General features: G+C 40.3%; 1 protein-coding gene across 2 annotated transcripts in view; it reads right to left on the reverse strand.

Annotated features, from left to right (window-relative positions):
• The window catches only part of COL9A1 (collagen type IX alpha 1 chain), a 63,695-nt gene that overhangs the window by 33,454 nt on the left and 11,374 nt on the right, over window positions 1-18,867 (reverse strand). The window contains exons 6-15 of one of the 2 annotated variants that reach the window (XM_021530152.4): window positions 13,912-13,989; window positions 12,769-12,789; window positions 11,679-11,753; window positions 11,095-11,130; window positions 10,923-10,985; window positions 9,044-9,097; window positions 8,412-8,447; window positions 3,228-3,251; window positions 2,847-2,900; window positions 1,269-1,322 (exon numbers count right to left, since the gene is read on the reverse strand). In XM_021530152.4, coding sequence (XP_021385827.3) covers window positions 1,269-1,322; window positions 2,847-2,900; window positions 3,228-3,251; window positions 8,412-8,447; window positions 9,044-9,097; window positions 10,923-10,985; window positions 11,095-11,130; window positions 11,679-11,753; window positions 12,769-12,789; window positions 13,912-13,989 — 495 coding nt within the window. Of the gene's footprint in view, window positions 1-1,268; window positions 1,323-2,846; window positions 2,901-3,227; window positions 3,252-8,411; window positions 8,448-9,043; window positions 9,098-10,922; window positions 10,986-11,094; window positions 11,131-11,678; window positions 11,754-12,768; window positions 12,790-12,847; window positions 13,139-13,911; window positions 13,990-18,867 lie in introns of those variants that run through there. The other variant, XM_085576385.1, reaches the window with a different exon arrangement.

An 18,867-nucleotide genomic window follows, 5' to 3' on the forward strand; every position in this document is an offset into this window, starting at 1 on the left:
GTGCCATTCAAAAGATTCAGGTCTTTACAGAGAAAATTATTTTTATAGGGAAAGCAATTTTCCCAAAAGTATTGGTAAATGACAGTTGCAATTAACTAGATATGAGTGTACAATAAGATTGACTCAGTGGGGGAAGGCCTCTTCTCATATTAAATCAAATACTTGATGGAAGCTAACAGGAGGTTTATGAGGCACAACAGAGAGAAATATTATTTCACAGCAGCAGCTGGATTCTCTGAAGCCTAGTGGGAGGGATCACACTGTTTTCAGAGAAAAGCACAGAAAAGTTTAAGGAATGAGCTCCTTAAAAATTGTCCTCCTATATGCAAAAGGATTTTTAAAAAGACAAGAGTATTTAGGTCCGTAATGTCATCAACTGGAGTGGGACTGTGACGCTTCAGAAACCTAACACAGACAGAACTTTAAGGAATAGAAGCACTATATGCCACTGTTGAAAGCTCAATTCCACTTATTTCTAAACTACTCTTCTCCAATTTACTATTAATGTTTTTTAAAATGCCCATGCCAGTTCTCTGGCAACTTTCATGAAAACAAGAAACATGGCATAAATAAAGCATATGTATTTAGGGTCTGTCCCTGTAAAGTGGGGTGAGGAGGCTTCCAGCAGAGGACTAGTACAGCTTTTGAAAAGATAGCAGCACAATGCCTTTCCCAGTGGTTTGCATTTCCCAGCCCCCAGACTGAGATGTGTCTGCCAAACTCTCCACTTTTTTTCTCTGGGCAGGTAAATTGCCATAAGATAAAGGCATAACACACATCCCTCCTCCCAAGAGGTTAAAAAAGGTAGCTGTTCCCCTGGAGAGGCAAAACACTTTCTTTTATTCCTTGCAAGTAGCAGATCTGATTGCAAGAAAGACATCAGAACTCAACCCACCTGGAAGTGAGTATTTCTGTCTCACGAGCCAAATATTCTTTTCTTCTCCTAACAGAGAAAAGCTTGCCTCTACTTAAGTAATACCAGCGAGACCCAACAAAGATTACATCTACAGTATTATGATTCACAGGGGAATTTAAAACCTGCGTATTTGCAGTTTACAGAAATGGGAAGGCATTATGACAGAACTTATAAAATTTGCATTTCAAACTACATTTTATAATCATCAAGAGTGGAAACTTGCTTTCTAACTGGAAGATCAAAATCTTTCTGCTATCCTAAAGTATTCAGCTGTAGAACCTGGGGAGAAGTTCTGTTCAAGCAGCAACAACACAAAATTCAGATGTTAGCACACATTAAACATAACACTTACTGGAGGACCTGGAGGTCCTGGTAGCCCTGGGGGCCCTCTTTTTCCCGGATCTCCCTTAAAAATGGTAAAATAATTTAGTTGATTGATAGTAATAATAACCAGCAGTCACATAATCAGAGCATACAGCAACAGTGAGAAATTAAGTGGCTACAGAAGGACAGACTGAGTAGGCAGTTAAAACATCAACCCACAACATGGCTCCCAGAACAGAATGGGAAAACTATTTTTTTTTTTTCAGTAGAATGGCAGCCATGTTATGAATAGGAGTTACAAGAAAACCAAAACATTTTTGCCTGCTTTAGAAATCTGAAACATCTGACCACAGGATTATCTATGCACTCCTCCTCTATAACTGCTATAAAGACATGAACAAAAAGAATTCTAGTAACTGGCAAAAGTAGATAGAGGAGAAATTCCTCTTGTGCTTTTTCAGAGCACAAGAGGAATTTACCAAATTAGAATTTTTTCCTGTTTGTGAAATTTTGATGCTGAGTGCTCTCATAAGTAAAGACAATGTGGAACCTCTGCAAATTATTTGTTTGAAGGTTTGTAATTAAGCTGGATTTAATAATTAGACAGAGACCACCTTTTCATTTAATATTGTCATTTCAATATTACTTTTTACATTTCAGTAAGTCATAAATACAATAAATAAAATTAATATAGAAAAATTATTAAGTCTCAAAATATGAGAGCTATACAGCCATTCCTTTCCATGCACTGTATAATTACATTGTGAGACACATCATAACAATGTATTATGGAGGCTTGGGATATAAATGGATTCAGATACTGACTGCATTAATGGAGAAAGGTTCACATGCAGCTTTTGTAAAGGCATCACAGATGCAATTTCTGATTCAGTCTCTGAACTACCAACTAACTGCCAAAATGTGTGACAGTGTGACAGACAAATGCCATTTTATAAATCGCCTGTACACTTCCCTTGGTATTCATTCTTACCCTTCCTACAGACAAGACAGTGAGCTAGATGGATCATCTTCTGAAGCAAATTTGCAGTTTTTAATATTCTTTTTTAATTCATTTGTATATTTGCATTTAAAAGTAGGTTTTATTAAGAAAAATTTTAATGCTATTTCAGATTTCAAGTAGAAAAGCACCAACAGGTTTCAACTTCCATTTCAGTAAAGTGTGGTGAAACTGAGTGCACAGTTCAGTAGTAAGGTCAATTGATGGAGCCACACTTAAAGTGAGATGGAGAGGAAATACTGAATTGTCATGTTCACTGGTATGCAAATTAAAATCAGTAGTTTAAGTAGTTAAGGTTTTCATTTCCTGTATTTCTGCTTTTTGATTTCAGCTTTCCTTGAATAAGAGATGTAGAGTATGGGACACTCTGAAACATTTAATTCTAATCTGACAAGTGGCCCTGACTTTGTGCTATATGTTGTTCTTATTTCTGATGAGCTTCAAACATAATCCAGTGATCACTGCAGAGGAAAAAGAAGTTTGAAAATGCTGTGATAGCCCAGATAGTATTTAGATGGCCCATTTTTCTTTAAGTACCTTCTAGCAATTGAATAAACCTGCATTTTCAGCAAATACAGTAGTACTTACAGGTGGACCAGCAAGACCCACTTCCCCGGGAAGTCCTGCTGCACCAGCTGGACCCTGCAACAACCAAGATAAATAGTATTTTTATACCATATAATACCTATATAACAAACATCCAAGGACTGAGAACATGTAATTCTCACAAACAAAAAACCATGCCTTCAGACACCAACATTCTTGCCCCATATACCATAGACCTACACAACACCTCAGGGTGTTGTAGCTTCAGGGCTAGCTGAAGAAAACATACATAGACATAGAACATCAGGATAAAGCCATCTCTTTTTTTCACTGAATACTTTTAATTACAGTAAAATAACTTTTCTAAATATTCCAACAGATTAATTGAACAGTATACTTATGAATTATAAAATTGATACTTACAGGTGGTCCAAGAAGCCCCTTGCCCTGTGAAATATGAAAAAAAAAAAGAGATCAGAAATATCGGGAGGGTTGCAAACCTAGTAAAGCTGTTTTCCAATAATAGAGTATTTCAGGAAAAAAATAAGGTGTAAAACAGTCCTCATTTGATTCTGCCAAATAATTTTGAAATCTTGTTTAACTACTGTTAAAAATCAATTTTATTATCAGGTAATTGGTGTCAGTAGAGAATATTAAATTACTGTTTAACTTGCCTTGCAGTATCATTACATATATTTATAAACATATTTACTCCCACAAGGGAATGAAGACATTAAAGGCTTTGTGTTTAACTAATTATCGAGTACCATGACAAACATACCTATGCTATAATAATTTCCTTCTAAAGGTGCATTTGAATTTATAATAAAAGAGAACTTTTTTCTCCACAGTGCTCCCTGAGGCCTAAATATATTGAACTTACAGTTTTTGGTAATGAGAAAGAACACAAAACTTCTGTTTACACTTTCCATCAGTGTTGTTCTGAATCATTTTAACAAGAAGTGTCCAAGATACAAATACGTTTCTGCCTATTTGGATGATATACTCCCTCTAAGAAAACAGATCCCTCCATCTTGCATTATTAAAGCAAGTAGAAAATTTTATGGAGAACAGTGTTGGTGATATGTATGAAATACTAAAATACAAAATCCCAAATATACTTAAATATTCAGGAGATTTGACATAAGACACCTGGGCTGAATGTGAGTAAAATACCACAGATTATCAATCCAGTATAACACAAAGAAAATTTCAAGCATTCATCCGAATCATTCCATTTTAACCATTTGATGCACAACAGAAAGTAAGCTTGCATAACCTACATAATCCCTTTGCTATTGCTTCACACTTCCTTGCTACAATTCATCATATTACGCATATCTATATTTGACTATACAAATCAAACTATCACTGTATCACATATTCAATATTATAACATCCCCTGCCTCTAAAAGAAGGAAACCACCTGCTTGCAGGTCTCATTGGAGTACCCCTTCCTAACACACCCCCTAACAGAGGCAGGGAAGGTCAGTGATACCAAAAGAAGCAGCGACGGCTACTGAGTCCAGCCCACACTGTCCCCTCCTCTGTCCACTGCACTGCATCTCTTCACCTTCCCAGCAAAAAGCAGGGACTCTCCCCCAGCAATCAATGCCTCCTCACACAGCTGCACCACCCTTCTGGCCAGGAACTCCCTACAAGCAGACCAAGTTGTAAAGCTGAGAGCAGCTCCAGGGCCATCATCAGTAAGGACATAAACAGAGCAGTTCAGCAGTTCCTGTCCCAACCAGCCTCCCATCTTCCTTCCTCTGTCTGTGTCCTAGAGGGAAAGGCTCTCCACACAGCCTGGCATGCCCAGGTGCTTGCTGTGTGCTATGGAGGTGCTCATCTGACCCACGGAGCACACGGAGTGCACAGACCTGGCCAGCAACCCAGAGTCCACCATGCCCTGCCTCAGAGGCACCTACCCTGTCATCTGGTAAGTACCCCTGCCATCCACCACAAAGAGCCCGGTGTTTGCAAGTGTACCCTGCGCTGGACACTGTGTTTTAGTAGACCTTAAAATATTTTCAAATTCTCTGTCACTAAATACACATAGTCCTCCCTATATGCCACACGTGTAAGCCACTAGCAAAATATCAGCTCATAGAAAAGCTAGAGGGAACTAAAAGAGACAATGGACTGAAGAGTGCAATCATGCACTTAATGTAACACAACCCCAGGTCCATCTACCATGACAGGTGAGAGACATCAGCATATTTAAATTACTTGAACAAAAATATTACTTAAATTAATCACAAGAATTCTAAGAACTTTGTAACCTTGTCCTTTAAAAGATTATCCACCAAAGAGATGAGACAAAGAGAATAAATTAAAACAAAATTATGAAGCAGGAAAAAATGTAAAAAAAGGGGATGATAACATTGTCAGGGTACATTCTGGAGAAGAAAAGGTGACAGAAGCAGAGAAGCAATAGCTGTATATAAAACTTTTTGTCCTTAATATGCAATCTTGAAGATAACCAAAAGTCCTAACTTGGCAGATAAATATCACTAGAGGAGCATGAAAAACAGTGATAATAATTTAAAACTAATTAGTGTTGTACCCAAGGCTTCTGATTTTCTGCTTGCACTGAGCATTTTAATAACTTAAACAAGAGGTTTTGTGAAAAATGAAGTCTTTGGATAACTATCCAGGGACTACTCCACTTGCAAAAAGCCGCTGACAGTATTCAAAGCAGTGCATAATTACATCTAAGCACTCAATTAATCATGTAGACAGTATGCAGATTCATAATTGTGCTCACTATGTTTCTGGTAAATGAGCTTTCATGGATCAAACCAAAGAAGTGCAAAGGTTAAACAGCTTGCTACATTTCTAGTAAGAGCTTCTCCAAAAGTCTCTGAATCTGAAAATTAGAGCAATGGCACTCCAGCACTACCATTTCTACTTGGGTTTTTTGTTTGTTTTGTTTTTACAGTAGGTGGGCCCTGTTGGGGTTCTTGTTTGTTTAGGTAGTGGGGTTGTCAGGTTTGTTGTTGTTGGTTTGGTTTTTCATTTTTGTGGATTTTTTAAGTAGGTATAATCTCACTAAAGGTCAGATGACCAGTACTGGCCATTTTGAGAATCTTCCAGTAGCTGCACAATTTCTTCAGTGGAATACAGCTATTCATCAGAGGAAAAATTGTATTTATACATGTTTTCCTAGGAGATTTATTTTGAGCATTAATCTCTCTATATGGACTCAGCATGTATGGGTTAACAACTATGGAGCTACAAAATCAATCACTAGGCTTCTTCCTAACAAGTGAGGCCTAAGGATAAATCTTAATAAGTAGAAGGGTAATGACATTACTTGACTAAGTATATCCATATTTTCTCTTCTTTTAAATAAATTGAAATTCTCTTTTCCTCATTATAAATATTCCCGTGGATTCACCTGAAAATACAAGCTTCACTTGCTTATTAAGCAGAGGCAGAACAACTCCAAAGGCAATCCCTACTGAGGTTCACTGAAGCGTTATCACTTTAGGACTGAAAGTCTCAGGGCAAACAAAATCACTCAGCTTTGAACAATGGTCCAAAATCTCATCAGATTTATTGCTTTTACAGTCTCAAAATATGGTGACAAAAGTCCTGCTGCTCTGGAAAAGAATCAGCATTCTACCTTGACAAGTTGGTCCAGTTTCCTGCTTTCCCAAATTAACATCTCTACCTCCGAATTGAGATTAACCCTCTTTATACATGTTCTACGCACACACTTACTCTGGAAGGTCTTAAATTAATCATTCTTGCATTCTTCTGTAAAAGGTGAGCTAAAATTATGTACGTTTTCCCCGATTTAGTTTTTCTTTGACAGGCTAAAATGCCCCGGTACTTTATCCAAGTATTTCAGTAATTCAGTTTTATTTGCCCATTTTCTCCTACCATAAAATTACAGAATGGCTTGGTTTGGAAGGGAGATTAAAGATCACCTAGTTCAAATTGCCATGAGTAGGGACACTTTCCATTAGACCCAAGTGCTCAGAGCACAATCCAACTTGGCCTTAAACACTTCCAAGGATGGAGCATGCAAATCTTCTCTGGGTAACCTGTTCCAGAGTCTAAGCACCCCCACAGCAAAGAATCTCTTCCTAGTATCTAATCTAAACCTACTCTCTTTCAGTTTAAAGCCATTTCCCCTTGTCCTGCCACCACATGCCCTTTTAAAAACCCTCTCTCCAGCTCTCTTGTAGGGTCCCTTCAGATACTGGAAGGCTGCAATTAGGTCATCCCCAAGCCATGTCTTTTCTAGGCTGAACAATCACAGTATTCTCTGCCTTTCCTCATAGGATAGGTGGTCCATCCTTCCAGTCATTTTCTCCCATATCATCTGAGCAAAAACACCTGACAGAGTTTAACTACCTCTTCTTTGCATCTAGCTATTGTAATGTGCATGGCATACAACCCGGAAATTATTTCCCCATCTAGTCGACATCAAAAACAAAAAAAAAAAAAAAAACAAGCAAGCAAACAAACAAACAAAAAAAAAAAAAAAAAAAAGAAGAAGAAAAAGAAAAAACCTCTAACAGAAAAATGTAAGGGGTTTCAGTCTACCTAGAACCCACCTCAATTCTGGTATTTTCTGTGACTAAATTCAACTCATATATTGAGCCTGCAGACCAGCCAGCCATTATATGACCTATTTTCCAAATTTTCGGGTGAAAATGAGCATCCATGAAAATTAAAGTGTCCACAAAGTGATTTATCTTGAGTTTGAACATGTCTATCATGTTACACCTTCAAGAATAACTTTATCATTTTCTCTTTGGCCAACTATCAAAATAATTGTTAAATATACATTTTTAATGAGAATTATTAGGAAAAGGTCAAAAATACAAATACACAAGAAATGTTATACCGGAATACCATACCTCTTCTATTTAATTTAAATAATTTCTCCAAATTAAATCTAATTTTTCATTAAATTTTAATTATATGCATTCTTATTATAATTTATTCAAATAATCTTGTTATTTACTCATCTTCCTTGAGGTTTTTTCCTAAGCTAAATTCCTACATGCCAACCATCATTCACTTCTTTTACCAGCAAAACTCCTAAAATTTACAATTATTTTCAGCCCCTAAAAATGGATGTTATATCCATCTTTGTGCTAACCAGAACAGTACTCTTTGCATGTCCTTTCTGATATTTTGGCCTGTTTTCATTCAGAACTGCAAATAGCACAAGGAGTCTCACAGAATTTACACTTCAATGATGCCATTTAAACACATGGCAAGAGGTTGAAAACAGGAATAACTGTAGGCTCCCATATGCAAATGACACATGGGCTCTCATCTCCACAGCATTTTCACAGAGATGGAAAAGAATGCTATAAGTCCAAAACTTGGGACTCCATCACACATGCTCCTTTCTTTTCTACAGCATGCAAACCAAACATAGCCTTTCAGTAATATTTGTACACTTAGATATAAAGACAATACGGTTCCCTAAAGTACTACTTCAGTAATTTATGAGTTCTTTGAAACCCCAGAAATAGTTTTCTTTTCTTCACTACATTTCTTCACTACATTTAGTGGTAAGAAGCCTTCATAATAATACTTAAGATGTAAAAATCCTCTTTGTATACTAAATGCATTACTTACTGGAAGTCCACGAGCACCTGGCTGTCCTGGCTCCCCCTTTAAAGGATAAAAATTGAGTTTTTAAGAGGCGTTAGCATCAAGTTTTGTAAACAATATACAGGAAGATATTCTCTCACCTTTTGGAGGATATCATTTAGTAGATATAGTCTGCATGTATTATTTAATTCATTAATGCTGTGCTGGTTTCAGTTGGTGGAAAGGAAAGACTTTCTCAGTATTAAAAAGATACAGCCTCTGGCTGTATTCCCCCACCCCCTAAAACTCAAACATGCTTGTTACTCTGACTTCTGATTTATATTTCATTTGTTTAATTTATGATGAAACCAGGTTTCACTGAGCTGGTTCACGCTGCAGATTATGGTGGCACAATTGCAATACAAGATGGAAAGGGCCTCAACTTTATTGAAGATGCTCAACCTTAATGTCAACAATGTAATGCCAGCCACCATTCCTTACTGCTGGCTGTGAGAATGGAACCTTCTTCATGCTGTTTGAAAAGGGCCCAGTACATGTGTATCCCATAGGTATGTCAGGATTGTAAGACAGGCAGCAGCATCTTATTAGTCACATAGAGACAAACAAAAATGCTGCTTTGAAAAAATGCATCATTCCATTAATAATTTTGTTCCTACCTTCTGTCCTTTTGGTCCTGGGGCTCCACGTGAGCCATCAGGTCCTGTGAATCCCTTTGGAAGTGAGTTATACAATGTTAATTCAAGGGTTATGTGTTTTTCTTAATCACAACAAAAACCATTATGTAACATAGAAAAACAAGACTATTAAATTAAATTAGTAACTGCAGAAGCCTTGCAATCCAAATATTTATTTACATGTACAGATAGAACTGCACAAGTTCAAAGTGCTAGCTTCTAGTGACAAGCATCAGTGCTGTATCTTCAACAATTACATCACAATTAAATAAAGCAAGTAATTAAATCTCTCTCTTAAAAGGAGATTGATGAATTTATTTCATAGCTAAGGTTAAAAACAAAAACTGTCAGTGTTGTCCATTTCCAATAAAAGTTTCATTGACAACAGCAACATAAAACAAAAACCCAGAAAGCTGCCATGCTGGACTTCAATTTACCCTTTGAACTTGTCTATTTGGCTAAAATTATAAACTAACCATGGTATTATAACCAGGAATTCATTTGGATTTCTTATTTTTCCTTTTGTTTCCAATTTTATAGTCATCTTATATGGTTTAGAAATTTCCTGATATCCTGAAGAGTTTTTGTTTTACATTTATCTATTAGTTTTATTTATTTGGTACACTTCCACGTTTTTGGTATGCTTCCAGCAATTCAATGTTCACACAATTGTTCCAACAATTTGATTTTGAAAGCTTACACGATCATTACAAGCAATTACTGTACAGTACCTTTTTACAGTCTATTAAACCTGACATTGAAATAATTTTTCAAATAAAATGCAATTTAAAAAGTCAGAACTTCCTCACCAATTAAACACAGAAGGTATTATAAATCTAAAACACCAATTAAAGTTTGAATGCACAGTGGAAGTAAAATAAGGTCTCCTTTTTTTTCTTCAGGTGAAAATAAAAAAGGTTCAGTATTTCAAAGGACTGTCCTCTAGCATTACATTTTCACTCATCACCTAATATGAGGGAATATACAAGTGTGAACAGATGCCAAAAGCTGAGCTGAGTTTAATGTGTTCTGTTTCATGTGATTGTGTTCCCGTTAATTTTGGCAAGGAAAATAAAATTATGCCTTAAGTGAAAATTGTGAGGCAATGACTTCTAAAGATCTGCTTATAGGGGTTGTGGGCCTGTATTTTTTTAGGAAGATGTGAAGTGGTATGAGATGTCATTCACAAAGCCCATTTCCTCTTACAATTTGAACAGTTTAATTAAAGACTCTTCCAGCTCCATGTCCACTAAATCTCTTCCCAAAAGCAAATTAAATATTAACATCTTACAGCATTGCAACCTTAAATAGATACTAGGCTTTCTCATTTATATAATTTGCAATACCCTCTAACACAGTTTTATGGTATATAACATTTGTTTATGATATCTTAAATTTTTAAAGTTTTAAAAGCTTTTGTAAATTAAATATAAGCTTGTCTACCTCTTGGCATAACATCTAAGTACTAATGCAACAATTTTGCTTCATAACAAGAAGTGCTTTTTAACAGCACTCTCAAGAGAGAGAAATATGAAGTGTCCAAAAAATGTTTGAAGGCATTTTTATAGCCACAAATTTATTCAAGAGGTATGACCTAACAGGCCATCAACACTAGATAATGTTGAAAATTCAGTCTTCTCTATTATTTTTGACAGGATAGGAAGATGCATCAGCTGATCTTCCTCATGCCCTCGCAGCTTTGCCCTTCGACCACAGGTGGCTTCCAGAGGCCACAGCATGAGTCCTACTGCCCAGTGCCTTCTCCAGGGCCAGGTGACAGCACTGACAGTCCTCATGCTTTATTTATTTATTCTTGAAGAAAACAAATAGACGGAAATTATAAAAAATCAAGTGTACTCACATCAGCTCCCGGCTCTCCAGGTAACCCAGGGGATCCTGGTTTGCCTGCATCCCCATCTGGACCCTTCAGGATTTAAATGGACAGTTAAGCAGGTTTCACAGAGGGAAGCAGAAACAAAACTCAAAATTTCTTCTCTAGCAGAAGCAAATGAAAAGTAGCTGAAATCACTTACCGGTGGACCAGGGGGGCCCTTTGGGCCTCTCTCCCCCTACCAAGATATGAAAAAGAAGGTATTAGAATGGTCAGAACCTTTTATGGTCCTTCATGGAAATAACTGATTTACAGATTATCAGAAATAATCCTGAACTCTTATTGTAGAAAATAAATATTAAATCAACATAATTGCTATAACAGAAATCATCAGAGAAACTTCTGATGGTAATCAAGGGAACATATGTAGTGGCTTCTATCAGGGATAATGCCACAAATCCTTATCATAATTTAGTATGAGTGGGCATCACTATGTAATCCCTTTTGAGATTAGATTTATAAAACCCTTACACCCCATTAATGGCAGATAAACACAGCATATGATCCTGATTACACAAAATAAATAATCCTGAGTTTTCTATGCCAAAAATAATCTGAAAATCTGCTTCCCTCACTCACTCCAGCCTACTACAGAGCATGAGACCCATCAATTCCTTCATGTATCTGCAGCCAAATTCAAACTCCTGAAGATCATAGGCTGTCAGATAATGCAGATACAGCTCAAAGCATTTCCTACTTCCTAAGCAGGGCATGGGAAACACTTACATCAATGCCATCAATACCGGGAACTCCTGGTGGCCCTGGTGGACCTGGGGGGCCTGGTGGACCAGGGGGGCCTCTCTGACAAGGAGTAAAAAAAAGGAGCAATTAGAGCCTGGCAAACCATGGAGCCATTCTGAGAGGACCAGCACATTTAGAGGCTATGGGCTAGTCAGGAGGCCACAGCTGTGACAAGGACCTGCATTCTCACCCCATGTATATCATAGGCCCTATATCCTGTTTTGACTGCCACTATGAGGACTGGCAACACTGCCCTCACCAAAGAAATGGGGAAGGTGCTAAACCCTCCTCCCTGGGCCCAGCCACCCTCCGGTGCCCACAATGCTGCCAGAGCCAGGTGGGCTCCACTCCCCATGCAGCAAGATCTGAATGCCCCACGGCAATGACAGGGTGGCAGAAATGTAAGTATCTTTGCGAATCCAACACGGAAAATCACTATACTAATTACTCTTTCTGCCAACACAAAGGAGACAGTTTTCCTTAGAGTTCATACTAGCAAAGAAAATTTAAAACACCCCTGCTTCACTGACGGGCTCAGCAGTTTCCCCTGGCTCCTCGGGATTGCATTAACATCTACAGAGGCACTTTCTCAAAGCGCCGGGCTCCCGCGGGGAGGTAGCAGGCGCCGCAGCCTGTGGAAACTCAGGGAAAGGCAGCTGCAGGTCTCCGTGCCTATAATGGGGGGCTCTGTTCTCCTTGGAGTGAGCTCTGCCCGTGGCCCCACAACGGGGCTCTGTGAGCAGGAGGCTGCCCCGGGCCCTGAGCCTGGTCCCTTGGTTCCCACAGCGCTGCTTCTCTGGACATATTTCCTCCGCACAGCAGAATTCCCAGAAATATTCCGTCCGGCGGCAACTGCATGTGGAGCCCAAGCCCCGGCGGTGTTACCTGTTCTGTGCCCGCCTGGCAGGCGCGCAGGTACCACTGCCCTGCGCTCAGTTCGCATCCGCAGCGTCACCCGCAGCTGCTGGGGGGACACGGGACAAGCACCCTCGGCGGGTGTGCGCCAGGGCACGGCAGAGCAGCCTTCGTCCCTCTGCACCAGCACCCCGAGCTCCGTCCGCTCCCTCACACTTACCTCGATTCCCGTCTGGGTAACCTGCGAGGGAAGAAACATAAAAAACAGTAAAGCAGAGCCAAAGTCAGAACAAACTTACTTGAGCCAGGACGAGGCAAAGCGCCTGCAGGAAAAGCCCCAGGGGCAGGAGGCGCCGGGCCATGGATGGAGGGAGCAGCCTGAAGCTGCCGGGGCGGGCGGGCGGAAGGTGAGCGCGGCCGGAGCCCCTCCCGGCTGCGGCCCGGCCCCGGGCAGGGTCGCGGGGATTGGAGGAAGGCTGGCGGCCGGGCAGGCGAGGACGGAGTGCCAGCAGCGCCTTAACCCTTTGTCCTGCTGCTGCCGGGTCGGACACCGACCCCGCCGGCCCCGCCAGCCCCCCGCCGCCGGGCTCCGGTGCGGCGGCGATGCCGGGGGCGGCCGCGACAGCCCCTCCGGCTGCCGGGCACAGCCCCTTCGCCCGCCGGGCACAGCCCCTCCGCCCGCCCGGCACAGCCCCTCCGCCCGCCGGGCACAGCCCCGCAGCCTGCCCGGCACAGCCCCTCCGCCCCCCCGGCACAGCCCCTCCGCCCGCCGGGCACAGCCCCGCAGCCTGCCCGGCACAGCCCCTCCGCCCGCCGGGCACAGCCCCTCCGCCCGCCGGGCACAGCCCCTCCGCCCGCCCGGCACAGCCCCTCCGCCCGCCGGGCACAGCCCCTCCGCCTGCCCGGCACAGCCCCTCCGCCCCCCCGGCACAGCCCCTCCGCCCGCCGGGCACAGCCCCTCCGCCCCCCCGGCACAGCCCCTCCGCCCCCCCGGCACAGCCCCTCCGCCCGCCGGGCACAGCCCCTCCGCCTGCCGGGCACAGCCCCGCAGCCTGCCGGGCACAGCCCCGCAGCCTGCCGGGCACAGCCCCGCAGCCTGCCCGGCACAGCCCCGCAGCCTGCCCGGCACAGCCGCCCGCCAGCAGCGGGGCAGACAGCAAGTCACGGAGGGGTTAAAATGAGGCGGTTGCTGCTGCTGCTGCTCTGGAGGGTTGGATTTCTAAAAGCACCGAATATCGGCAGGTATGGTAAAAAAGAGCATCACCGGTCAGGAAGGGGGAGAAAAAAATGAGACTCCCGTGGGCTGCAGCGGCAGACGGAACAGGATGGCACAGGACAGCACAGCACAGGGCAGGTCTCTCACCCGAGCCGGCAGCTCGCCGCAGCCTTCGCGCTGGGGTCGTAGGGGGTCGCAGTGGATCACCATCCACTGGATCTCGAACTGGCAAAGGAGAAAAGATCATATTAATTCGGGTCAATGGTCGCTCTGTCCGAATGTGTAAGAAGTGGAATACTAGCACACTATGAAGAGGATTAAACGCTAGGTATTTAATGCCAATAGCTACAGGTGGAACAGCACTTTGCCTTGCATTCCCCCACCCCTAACTGTGGAGGTCTTTTAAAGAGGGGACATAAACCAGCCGACGTGCTGCCACTCCTGAAATCCTCTTTATCACATCTCTACTGTCCTGTTTGCAGTCAACTCAGTTTCCAGAGTGCTGAGACTGGAACACAACAGGAGTGCCCTTGTTTCTTTTACCTGTTAACTGACACCACCATCTCTGAGCCAATTCTTTGCCTCCTTTATCCACTTGTTATTTTCAAGCCATCATAATAGTAGCCAATTGAGTGCCATAATATACATATGAAAGAACTAATTCTAATTTAATACTACAAGGCAGCCATACAATACCAACAGCCCAAACAGGAGTAAGTTGTCAACAGTATCCTCACACTAAATCCGAAACACAGCTCTGTACCAGCTATGAAAAGAAGAAAGCTAACTCTGCCTTGAGGCTATATAAAACAAAAGTTGAAACCTCTCAACTTTTTTAGAAAACTAAAAATTAAACTCTTCTGGTGGAAAAGTAAAAGATGTGACTGGCTTCCCATTGATTTGGGAGAGGTGAGATAAGGGCAAATATGTTCTAGCCTTGCTGTCAAGGTATCTTTTCCCTTGCCAGTATTTCACAATGATCTTGTTGGTTATGTTAAGATGATTTAAAGGATGCCATTATTTTGAAGACATCTCATGTAGGTGTTCTACCAATATCAATAGACAGTGTTATTAAGGATTAAGTACAGTCATAAAGTTTTCAGAAATGAACCTCAAGTAATTTAGGGGTAATCATAAAGCAAAGGTATTAAAATGTAACCTTTTAAACTCAAAGGTGATGTGCTGGTTTTGCCTGAGGTAGAGTTTATTTTCATGGTAGCTGGTATGGAGCTGTGTTTTGGATTTGTGCTGGGAGCAGACTTGATAGCACAGGGATGATTTTGTTATTGCTGAGCAGTGCTTGGACAGAGTCAAGGCTTTTTCTGCCTTTGACCCCACCCCATCAGCAAGGAGGCTGGGAGTGCAGAGGGACTTGGGAGGGGACACAGCCAGGATAGCTGATCCCACTGATCCCATACGACATCGCGCTCAGAACATAAAGTTGGGAGAAGAAGGAAAGGGCAGGGGGAGGTTGAAGTGATGCTCCTTTTTCTTCCCAAGTCACTGTTACATGTGATGGAGCCCTGCTTTCCTGGAGATGACTGAACACCTGCCTCCCATTGGAAAGTGGTGAATTAATTCCTCATTTTGCTTTGGCTGTGTGCATGGCTTGAGCTTTACCTATTAAAGTGTCTTTACTTCAATCCACAAGTTTCCTTACTTTTACTTTCTCAGTTCTCATCTCACCATGGAGTAGAGTGAGCAAGTGGCTGTGTGGGGCTTTGTTGCTATCTGGAGTTAAACTACAAAGAATGTTTAAGACCCCATAGGTCAGTATTCCTGACATACATTTGTCAGGATTCCTATAGGATTTCTGTTTCCTCTTCATTTCTTAGTCAGCACAGATATAATTAACTGTGTCTGGTTGTTCACTGTTTTGTCACCTTAAATTCTACAGAAATTTCTGCAAATGCCCACCATCTTTGCACATCTCAATATCAGCCATGTAATTCAGCTGTCTTATTAGTGTTTTAGTTGAGAGAAGTGAAGGTTAGGTAAAATGCAAATGAGACCTAAATACGTAGGGTAGTATTTTCAGTATAAAGTCAGTCACAGGGATGCATTTAGCAGTTCAATAGGGGCTACTGCTGGCTTGGTGATGATCCAGGGGAAGTCACCCCTCCTGGGGAAGTACAACTCAGCTAAGCAATTTTTCATGTGAAGATTTTCTACGATACCTTGTCAAGGACATCTATGTTTCTTCCAAGATAGGTCTGCTGTCAACATTTGTACATATATCAAGTGACCAAGAATAAATTACATATATTTAAATGCATCTCATTCCAGAGCTATTTTAAACATGTTTTATCCATTTTTTGACATCTCTGAAATAGGTTTTTAGAGCTTCTTTCTCCTTGCATCTTTTTTTAAAACCTTTGAACATTACAGTCAGTTCTGGTGTTATTTGGCTTTCCATAGCTAAGGTTCAGCCTTCTGAATGTGAAATTTCACAGGGTGAAAAAAAACAAGATATGACTTTTTACAGTACACATACACAATCTGTTCTATGGTGTAAATTAATCCCTGTTAAACAAATATTGACAAGCAGCTTCCTCTTAGATAATTCAAGTCATGTAGTGGATAATTCAAGTCATGTAGCTTCCCTGAGCTAGTTAGCAGCATTAAATGTCAATTAAATTATGACCAAGATTCCCTTCTAGCAAAGTGTTTAATATTGATTATGAAAAAGACATGGTAATGCCTCTGAAATCACAGGAATTAAGGCAATTATATCATCTCACAGAAGTTATAATTTGAGCAGTAAGAAATTAATCCCCTTACCTTCCTATAAAAAACATGTAATTTAGAGATTAAATTCCTTTTCAGTTTTGAAATTATGTTAATCTTATCTTGCTTAGAGTTTATAATGGATTACATTAATTACTTTTAGATAAAAAGTTAAAACTTTAAGATATTTTATATTAAAAAAAAAATGCAGCTGTGAATCTGTGTAAAAATTTGTCCACCATAAAGCATTCCAGATATCCTGGAATAAATCTTTGTAAAGGCTGAAAGGCAAGATGCAGTTTCTAATGGAACTGTGTCTATTATTCTCCTAGGCACTCATAGTAATAACAAGCAATAAAGAATCCCTTTTAAAATTATGTGTGTTACAGTGCACCTCTGAGAAGTTGACCTATTCTGCAAGATAAACAGGGCCCTCACCAGAATGCTGCAAAAAAAGAATAGGAAACACACAATTTATGTCCTTTTAAAATTCTACGACTGGAAGTAATATACTTTAACAATGCCTGGGAGTAAATTAAAGGCTGTGCCTAGGGCATATTAAATAACCAAGACTGCTGAGATATTTAAACTTACATTCAAGTAAGTTAAAGACTAGAATAGCCCCAAACATATATTTATTTAGTCAATTTAAAGAGAAATAAAGTACACAGGCTAAACCAGAAATTTCTGCAATATAAATAGACATTTAAAAATTATTAGTCCATCTGACCATGTAATTTCTTTATCATCATTTCAGAGGATATGGGCTTCCTAAATCTTCATTATTGTAATATCAAGTAGAACCACTACCATTGCCTTTTTGGGCTTCCCAGCACAGGCTATGCAACTCAGTAAAATAAGTCCTAAGTCAGTTCTGTCTAAAATAAAGTGTAATTTTAGACATCCAAACTCATTTTAAGAATATGGTGTCATGCTGACTTTCTGTCTTCCCTGATAATTTGTTCCAGTGCTTCATTATTCTTTTGGTCAAGATGCATGCATCATACTCATTTTAAAGCCTAACTCATGCAAATATTTTACTTTTTTCATAAAATATATTTCATACAACCAAATCTTCCCAGAAACACACTAAAGCAATAAAAAATATTTTGCATTATAAATGGAAAGTTATAAAAATTATTTAATTCAATTTTGTTCTTTCATCCCTAAAGGAGGTTGTCCTATAATTACGATAGATCCACACTGGTGCCTAAAGATGTACAGTCTTAAACACAGGCAAGGCAGAACATAATGACAGACACTTCCCCACCAAATGCCTGAAGAGCCCTGGGTGACCAATGCTGCTCATTTTTATACCTTGCTGAAAAGAAAAAGTCTCTGCAAAATGCAGGCTGGAGAGGAAAGAGGATAAGATTCCAAATTGCTCTTCTGCTTTTCTTCACTCTTTAATCCTGGCCAAAGGTCAGTCAAAGTACCAACAGAAGGACAAGGTGACCTTGATACCACATCTCTCTCCTCATTTGTCAGCTGCCATTGGGAATCACTACTTCAAGAGGCAAAGGAACCCTGCTAGTTTTTAAAGGGATGACTCTATGTCTAACTTGAGGTCACAGTTTGCTCTAGCACTGAATACCAGGTGCTGTAAAATTATTAATACTGATAGATTTATCTGCACGTAATCTATCTTTCTGAAGAGGAAATCAGTATTGGCATAGAATTTTTTTCATCCTACTAACATGCATAGAATATATCTAATGTGTAATGTTTTCATCATCCCATCTATCCATTCATCCATCAGTATTGCTCCGAGCAGTTAGCAAAGCTAAGATACATATGTTAATTTGTAATATTCTAATTTCCACACTATCAGCTCCAGTTGATTATTTTTATTTACATTTTCAAAGACTAGCTCTTGCTTTCAACAGAATTAGTATAACTTTTCAACTATTTAAATTTCGTCATCCACATTGATAACAGCATGTTAGATAGATCCCTTCAGACACATGGGGCAGCTTTCTGCTGGCATTCTCATGTAAAATTGATTTCAATCCAGTACAATACAGCAACTAAACATACAGAGGTGATTAAATATTATTTTCTTGTAATGTCTTCCCTTTCGGATTTACGCAACACTGGTTAACCTGTGTCCACATTTTTTTGCAAACAGTGTGAAATATAGTTTAAAGTTGTCTCACTTCACTCTTCTACTTCAGAGTTGTAACAATACAGGGATGTCTAGGAATTTTCATTATTGAAATTTAGACATAATCTTGGTCATCTCTTAACTTACAAGGTAGAAGTACAAAATTTTTAAAAAATACAGCTAGTACTTACCTACCAAGGACTTATTTTCTGCAATTTCTGCTTTCAGAAATAATTTAAACATGCATTCCACAAAACAAAGCCCCGTATTTA

The sequence above is a fragment of the Lonchura striata genome, chromosome 3 (genome assembly GCF_050655825.1).
Source record: "Lonchura striata isolate lonStrDom1 chromosome 3, ASM5065582v1, whole genome shotgun sequence".
NCBI lineage: Eukaryota > Metazoa > Chordata > Aves > Passeriformes > Estrildidae > Lonchura > Lonchura striata.